Source organism: Ipomoea nil, unplaced genomic scaffold (genome assembly GCF_001879475.1).
Source record: "Ipomoea nil cultivar Tokyo-kokei standard unplaced genomic scaffold, Asagao_1.1 scaffold2662, whole genome shotgun sequence".
Classification (NCBI taxonomy): domain Eukaryota; kingdom Viridiplantae; phylum Streptophyta; class Magnoliopsida; order Solanales; family Convolvulaceae; genus Ipomoea; species Ipomoea nil.
In genome coordinates this window covers 1,143,382-1,152,387 of record NW_017619090.1, presented here as the reverse complement: position 1 = coordinate 1,152,387, position 9,006 = coordinate 1,143,382, and the positions used below count along the sequence as shown (strand labels likewise).

Sequence of the window (9,006 nt, the reverse complement as noted above, 5' to 3'; positions counted from 1 at the left end):
TGATTTGGCATGCAATGGCCTTAAATAGCCATTAACAAACATATTACAACCACATAAATCATAAATGAGATCATTATTAAAGATATAATAAACTAATTCTAACCAACAAACTAGGATAACCTTAAATAATAATATAATTCTAACAAACTAAATCTAAAATAATTTAAAGATAACCATCCTAATTAATTAATTAATAAATATAACTAATTCTAAAATATTTTCAACAATTCACGTGGCCACAACATTCCCTCTCTCTTTAGAGGGATTCGTCCTCGAATCCACGTTCCAGGCACCATTGAAGCTTCATGAGTCTTCGCGAAGAGACAACCGTTTGCTTTGATACCAAATGATGTGAACCTGGTTGGCCCGAACTTCTCTTCACACTCGAATTACAAAAAATATTGTAGGATGATTTATTCGATTGGGTGTTTGAATTGAAGGTTTGATTTAAGTTGGGAAAAAGGGCTAATTTTTGGATTTTGATAAGTCCTCGACCACACCGGGTTATACGGTGATACGTAGGACTTGAGATGACACCACAAGTGGGGTTTTGCACTTGATAAGTCAGGTGTGCCACGACCAACTCACGGCTGAACTCATTCTGAGTTCCAGAAAACACTCAGTTTTCTAAATAAAAAAATTCACAACTCTGTATTTTATTTGACATGCAATGGCCTTAAATAGCTATTAACAAACATATTACAACCACATAAATCATAAATGAGATAATTATTAAAAATATAATAAACTAATCCTAACCAACAAACTAGGATAAACTTAAATAATAATATAATTCTAACAAACTAAATCTAAAATAATTTAAAGATAATCATCCTAATTAATAATAAATAAATAAATATAACTAATTCTAAAATATTTTCAACAATTTACGTGGCCACAACAAATTCTGATCATAAACAGATCTTGCTTGTTTTGGACGGGAACATCTCGCTTGTTCTGATCACTCTCCTTTGTAGAATCTGATCATCTTGTGCTTGTTTTGCCTTCCTTGTTTGGCAAAAACAGATCTTGCTTGTTTGATACATCGTGCTTTTAGAGATTCAATCTTAGGTATAATTATTGTGTGCAAATTAAAGAATTTTACCATTTCACCATGAGGTTCATCCGATCATTCTCTGTAACATCTTTGTCTAATACTTGTCTTCTGGATAAATACTCGTGGGACCAAAATTAATTGTCAAAATTAATTTTGTTCTTCATGTAGTAGTCTTTTCTTTGTATACTGACTTGACATACTGAATTATGATGCTTTTACTAAAGACCTAAATTCTAAGGGGATCTAAAGTACATTTGCCTCATCAAAACGTTATTACAAAAATATTCCTATCAGAAATGAATATTAATAACTCACTGAAAATTTAAAATGAAAAAAAAAAATTGAAGTTAGGTTAATTGGAAAAGGAAATGAATACTAATAATTGGCTGAAAATAAAAAATATCAATAATTGACTAAAATGGAAAAGGAAATGGTCAGATCATTGCATTTTACTTTTTCACAATAATATTATACAGTATAATACATCAAACCACAATTATGTCATAAATCTTCCACAATTTTAAACAATGAAATGGAAATTAAAATTGGAATGAAAATATTTTAATAATAATATTATACATCATCAAGTAAAAGTAAATTAAAAATGAAAATGAAATATTTCAATAATAATATTCTACATCATCAATAGTAAAGACATATTTTAAACAATAGTAAAGGTAAATTAAAAATGCAACGAAAATTAAAAATGAAACGGAAATATTTCAATAATAATATTCTATATCATGCATCAATTAAAAATGGAACGAAAATTGGGTAAAAATATCACTGCATCTAATATTCTAATTGGCTAATTGACTAATTGACTAAAAATAAAAAAGAATAATGGGCTGAAAATGAATATGACATTACAAATTGACTAAAAATATAAAAAGAAATGAATACTAATAGTTGACTGCAAATAAAAAATGATCCATAATTGATTAATATGAAGAAAAAAAATGATTAGATCATTGCATTGTAATTAAAAATGAAACAGAAACTAAAATTTGACGGAAATATTTCAATAATAATTCTACATCATAAATAGTAAATGCATATTTTAAACAATATTAAAGATAAATTGAAAATGGAATGGAAATATTTCAATAATAATATTATACATCATCAATTAAAAATGGAACGAAAATTAGGTAAAAATATCACTGCATATGATATTCTAATGGACTAATTGACTAAAAATGTAAAAGAATAATTTGCTGAAAATGAATTTGATATTACTAATTGACTTAAAATATAAAAGGATCGCTAATTGACTAATACTCTACCATTATATATTTTCACCCGAGTCACCTATCCTGATGGACTAAAGGTGTTTGCTCTATACGATGATGGACATGATTACGTTGCTACTACCAATGTCGTCTACAAAGAGATTTCAATAATGTGTAAATACAATCGTTGATATTATGTTTTTTTAAATGACAAAATTGCTATATATCTTGACAAAATATATATATATATATATATATATATATATATATATATTCCACACAAATGAATTAAGATAGCAATTCATTCCTATAACTGAGTTGCTAGAGAACGAACACATTTGTCTAATTTATAAAAAAAATACTAAACAATGATAAATAAAATCTTCAAAGTTACAGCACCGCATGAGTACATCTACACATTAGCTATTAATTTGAGCAATTATTTGCTCAAATTTCAAGCAATGATAACATCAAAACACATAAATAATCCAAACTATATCTTCAATTGCACTACTATATAATATTTGATGTTCTAATTTAATAATTATATATCAATCCAAATATTTTTAATATATTATAACAAATTCATTCCGTGCATCGCACGGACAAAAATACTAGTAATAACTAAATAACACCTGCCCTCTCTTCAATACGGTGGATTTTGAAGTGGTTACTAGAGCTGAAAGTGGAGCTTTTGTTGCTTCCCGGTGTGGCCAACTGTACCCTTTATTGGCGGAGGCGCTTTCATGCAAAGAAGCCTTGTCGTTCTAGATGAAAAGTAAAAGCTTAGACGGATTGTATAACTGTATAAGCTTCTAGTAAGACATTTTTCAACACAAGAGTGACTTTTCTTATGTTGGTTTTAATTATTAGACACACTTTAGTTTTATGTCTTTCCTTGATAGTATTGCAATTAGGTATGTTAGTAGATCAATGAACCATGAGGCGCATGTCCTCGTAAAGTTACGAGCTATCAAACTTATCTGAGGGGATGAGATCTCAACTCTCCCTCTCGTATTCTTAGCTTGATCTCTCCCGCTTTAACTTAGAGATCAAATTATTTGTTTGTCTTCCAAAAAAAGAAAATAATAATAATAATAAATCTACCCTCCCTTCAAGACTTCAACAATTGTCCTAACACGTTTGCATACATGCTATAGTCAATTTCATTTTTGAGTTTGGAGATAATTTAGTGCTAAGCAATTGAACTGAATTCGGATAGGGAACAAACCTAGTGGAATTGGTTAGGTAATTAATTTGATAATTATAAAAATTTCACCATTGAATTTATCTGATAATAGAGTATGTTTACTTTATCAATTTATCCCGAGCATCGAAGAAGATCTGAACCTTGATATGCAGTTCAGATTAATGGAGATATTGTCTATGGACAAGAGAGTCGCAATAGAGTCAGACTTGGGTAGTAAAATCATTAACAATATTAAAGAAGCTTCAGGTTCTCCAAATGAATTCAACTTCAATCTTGAAAAATAGTCAGAGATTCAAGTTTTGTGTAGCATTGAAAATTTATTTCAATGTCTGATTGTAAGAATATTTTTTCATTCCATCGATCTTATTGTAAACTTTTCATCGTATGATTAATGAATTAGCTCTTTTATTTTTAAATTTTTTTTTTTAAAAAAAAAAGCGAAAGTTTTATTTTAATATGAAATGGGATCAATCAATTTAAAATAATTAATGAATAAAAAGAATTTTATTGTTACATCAAGTGTAAAAAAAAAAAAAAATGACTATATCATAATAAAACAACATGTAGTTAAAATAAGAGTTAATTCTATTTCTGGTCCTAGATTTATATGTGACAGTCCACTTGTAGTCCTTTTTTGCTTAAACATTCACTTTTGATCCTAGTATTATCGTGGCATGACCATTTTTGGTCCTCCATCAACAAAACAGTTTAAATTTCGTCAAATACAAGAGTATTTCAATCTTCAATTTTGATTTTTTTCAAAAAATAAACATAAAAAATATAGCAGGTCAACCTACTTTGTATAAAAAAAAAATCAAAATATCCTTGTATTTAACGAAATTTCAATGATTTTCTTGACAAATGACCAAAAATGTTGGTCATGCAACAATAATACTAGAATCAATTGAGGATGTTCTGATTAAAAAAAAAAAAAAAAAAAGATTAAAAGCGAACTCTCACCTATAAATCTAGAACCAAAAATAGAATTAACTCTTATAATAAATAAATAAATACATACATAAATAAAGGGAAAAGGGTCAAATAGGCCCTCGAACTTTATCTTAAAAGTCAATTAGGCCCCTAAACTTTTTAAAGGTGCAATTACACCCCTCAACAATTCATTTAAGTGCAATGAAGCTCAAAAACAAATTAATGACCAGCTATCACAGGTTATTAGGGTTCAGGCCACCTTCCGGCGAATTTTTGACCAAAAAAAAAAAAAAAAAAAAGTGACCGGTGAAATTTCCGACAAAAAAGTAACCGGCGAAATTTTTGGCAAATCTGCGTCGGTTGCTGGTCACTTTTTTTTTGCCGACAAATTCACCGGAATGTGGCCTGAACCCTATTGACCTGTGATAGCAGGTCATTAACTTGTTTTTGGGCTTCATTGCACCTAAATGAATTGTTGATGGGTATAATTGCACATTTAAAAAGTTTAAGGGCCTAATTGACTTTTAAGCTAAAGTTCGATGGCCTATTTCATCTCTTTCTTATAAATAAATAAAAAGTACTACGTAGTATTCCTCAAAGAGACGCAATCTAAATCTAAATCCTAACCTTAACACCGTTGACTTAAAAATGTCAGTAATTTAACCGCCAAATCCCAATCAAAACACGCCACATGTCCAACCCATCTTCCTTCTCTTTCCTTAACAGAGCAGCACCCGCATCCTTCCGGCCTTTTTTTTCTTGCAATTAAGATCTTTAATTTCTTCTTGTTGAGCTCAAAATTTCATAATTATAATTCATTATTTTAAAAAAATTAATCAAGAAAATACAAGAATCTAGCAATGGGTAACGTCCTAAGATTCTTGTGCGGCCGTTGTTGTAATCCCGCGGCGGACTCCGATTTCCCCGGCCACCACGGAGCGACGGCGACCGCCGCCGGCGTCTCTGCCATTGCTCAAGATATCCATAACTTTGAGATCAATTCCCAGGTACACAATTCTACCAACTTTGCTTCATATTAGGATACCAATTAATTTCATCAAGAATTCTGCAAATTTACTTCACATTTGCACTGAGATTTCCATAACTAGCTTCCAAGTGATTTTTTGAGATTCTAGTAATATATCCTTATTACCACTTACATGGCATTTGATTGAGAAGAGAGAATTAGGGATAATTTCATGTTTTTCTCCTTGTCAAGATGACACCGAATTAGAATTTCCATTGGAGAATACATAAATTGCAATTCCAGAGGAGTTGCAATTTCCTCCAACCGAACACTATTATGTTACATTGTATTAACTATGTTATAATGTAGTATCTGTCCATATATAGTTTCTCAAAATACTGAAGTACAAAGAGTTAATGTCCTCACTGGAGTTCGAACTTGTGAACCCCCATTTGAGAGTCAGAGTGATGAAATGGTCATATTAGTTGATTAGTGAAACTTAGTGAATGGGAAATATTGGGCGCATGAAGTGAGGTTCGATGCTTGTAACTAAAAAAATAAAAGAGATAATATTTAAAATAATACATCGATTATGTCATAATTCTTAAATTGGTGCTTGCTTATTATCCAAAAGAAAAGAGATAATACCGAAAATAACAGTCCACTGACGATGGAAGAATTTACTCAATTTAGTCGTTGGTGTAAGTAATAGAGGGTATGAATAAAATTTTGCTTAATTGAGGGACCATTTTAGGTAAATGGATAGTTGATGATCAATTTGGGAATTATGTAATAACAATCGTTATACCATGGGTCATGGCTAACTTTGTAAGGTGGAACATTAATATAAGGTACATTTTTAATACACTAAAAATGTTTGTTTTTTAAAAGTACATTATTTGATATATTATCAAATAACGAACACTCACTACACAAATAATATACCTTCAGTATATTAAAAATGAACATTTTTTCATGATTCACGGTATAAATACTAGACCCTTTTGGATATTATCTAAAAATAAAATTTTAACAATTAATGATCAATTATCATGTTATGGAGAAATGGTCATATCGATTGGTGTATATAGTAAAACTTAGTGAACAAGAAATGTCTAGTGTACTAAGTGAGATTTTTCACCTATAATGAAAAATAAATAAATTCTCTTAACAATTAATTAATGACCGATCGTTACGTTAGAGGATATAGAAATGGTCCGATCGGTCCTTATAGTATAATATAACTTTATTTGTATAGCCCACTTGACTAGATTAAGGTTACTCTTTTAACCCTTAATAGAGTTAATCATCTACTTTGTGATATTTTCAAGGTTCCTCAAGGATTGAGTCAGCATGTTGTTTCATCCAAAAAGGCTCAAGCTAATTGGTAAGAACTACGGAGTAATTTTTTTGTTTAAAATTAGTACTGTAGTTTACATATATAAAGACGATCCCAATAGAAGTTTTTGGTGTGATTTTTGAAGAATGAAGACTTATGTGAAAGAGAGAGAGGGAGACGAGAGAGAAGAGGTAATTAAGAACCTCCTACAAAGAGTGCTTTTTGGTCTTTGACATGAGCCCCACAAAGATTGAAAAACAGACGCCTAAACCTGACGTGAGGCGCAATACAACGCCTAGTCTGGTGCGTGCAATGCACCTAGTCGCTGGCGCGTTAACTGCATTGCTTTTTTTTTTTTGTCTTAAAAAACAAGGCATCAAATTTGCTTTTTCCTCTTTTTTCCCCCTCTTTTTTCTTCTTTCTCTTTCCTTCCTCTCTCTCCTAGTTGGTACTTCAAAAATCACAAAAAAAAAAAAAAAAAAAAAAAAAAAAAAAAAAATGCTGCTATTGAGGTTGCTCTAATGAGAGTATTGATTCAATTGGAATGAAGGTATAAAAAGCTTTCCGATGCATGGAGAGAAGAAAAACCTCCTCCAAAAACACCAGAAGAAGCTTCAAGACTTGTAATTCAGATCTTGAAAAGACATAAAAAAGCAGATGTTGAGGTAATAATGCAAGTTATATATATAGTTTGCATATAAAGATGCATCATGATTCCCATCTCATCTTTCAGGGATTGCTGGCTTTCTATGGCCTTCCTCTTCCTCACTCTTTGGTTGAGCATACAAACACCGCGCCTCCATCACACCCTCAAGGACTCAAGTTTGAACTACATACATTGCCGGTATGAAACCTTTTTTTTTTTTTTACATACTGCATTGGTATCTACATCCCGTGCACCCTCGAGACGAGATTAATCCAATTGGGGCCGATTCACGGGGTGTTGGGATCGCTCTCCAAGGGTGTATGTAATTGTTTATAATCTCCAAGAGCCTCATCCTTGTAAGGGAGATTTAGCAATGGATTATGGTGTTTAATCAAAGAGAGGTTTTGATGCATCAGGTGGATGCAAAGGCAGTGGCAGATGGAGATACAATCACTGTATATGTTAGCACTGCAGATCCCAGAGAGTCATCTTCTGTTCCAAAAGATGTACAGACAGCTGCTGTTCAGCGATCAAAGGCACGCGCCCGCAAAAATTATGCACGAGCAGACGAACTACACAAGCAGATCATTGACTCTGGATACAGGTCCGGGTTCGAGCATATAATATATAAAACATAAATGTACAATCTCACTATCAGCTTAACATAGTTAAGACAGAAAACAACATTTGCAATGCTTCATGGTACCCAATATTGTGTGTTGTAGGGTGATTCAGGTTAATAATGAGGAAGTTCTCGCAAGGAAATATAGGATCAGATTAAGGTATGACAAAAACAACAAACTTTTCTGCTATGTTTCATAAGATAAGATGCCAGAATGACGTGAGAATATGTAACAGGGGAATAGATGCACCAGAAAGCAAAATGCCTTATGGAAAAGAGGCCAAGGAGGAACTTGTCAAGATTGTGCAAGGCAAGTGCCTAAGAGTCCTGGTTTTTACAGTGGATCGCTACGGCCGTTCTGTAGGAGATATATACTGCAATGGCACCTTTGTACAGGTAACCCTTAGCTCGACTTGTTTACACCTCTAACCAGTAGTCGTTTTCCAAGAACTTAACTAAGAACTATCCAACTTTTTCGGTTATCTAGGAAGTCATGCTAAAAAAGGGGCTAGCATGGCATTACACCGCCTACGATCAACGCCCAGAATTAGACGAGGTAATTCTTCTGATCTATCTTCCACTACGATGCACAGAAACTCTAAAACGAGGCTCGAGCAATGCATTTCCTAAGGGTCACGTGTTCTATATCCTCGTTTTCCTGTTATTTTCACTAGGGTATGGAGTAATGTCATTTTCTGACTGTTTTTCTCGGTGGTGTAGTGGGAGAAAGAGGCTCGAGCAAATCAGATAGGTATATGGGCATCTAAGAACCCAGAGATGCCATGGCAATGGCGAAAAGACAGACGGGAAAACAACCATCACTAATGTACCTATGATCAACAAACACAGACAGACAGACAATACATAGATTTCCACGTCACTAAGCATTTGCTATTTCTGAATCATGTACACTGTAAACTTTGCATCTAGTTCAAAGCACCAAAACAATGTTTCAACAATAATGTATCAAATTCTCGTGTTTCCTAGTGATTGTGCAGCTTAA

At 32.3% G+C, this 9,006-nt stretch overlaps 1 protein-coding gene across 2 annotated transcripts; it reads left to right on the top strand.

The window, feature by feature from the left end:
• Positions 1–5,151: 5,151 nt before the first annotated feature.
• On the top strand, positions 5,152–8,993 carry LOC109154968 (staphylococcal-like nuclease CAN2). Of its 2 annotated transcripts, none has more exons than XM_019302696.1 (9): positions 5,152–5,436; positions 6,728–6,783; positions 7,286–7,400; positions 7,469–7,579; positions 7,798–7,985; positions 8,107–8,163; positions 8,240–8,399; positions 8,491–8,620; positions 8,673–8,753. In XM_019302696.1, exons 1-9 carry the CDS (start codon positions 5,290–5,292, stop codon positions 8,675–8,677), a joined length of 969 nt encoding a protein of 322 aa, XP_019158241.1. In that variant the 5' UTR covers positions 5,152–5,289; the 3' UTR covers positions 8,678–8,753. The 2 variants fall into 2 exon arrangements, with proteins under 2 accessions (XP_019158241.1, XP_019158240.1); XM_019302695.1 differs by having other exon boundaries at positions 5,172–5,436; positions 8,491–8,559; positions 8,724–8,993.
• Positions 8,994–9,006: the final 13 nt, after the last annotated feature.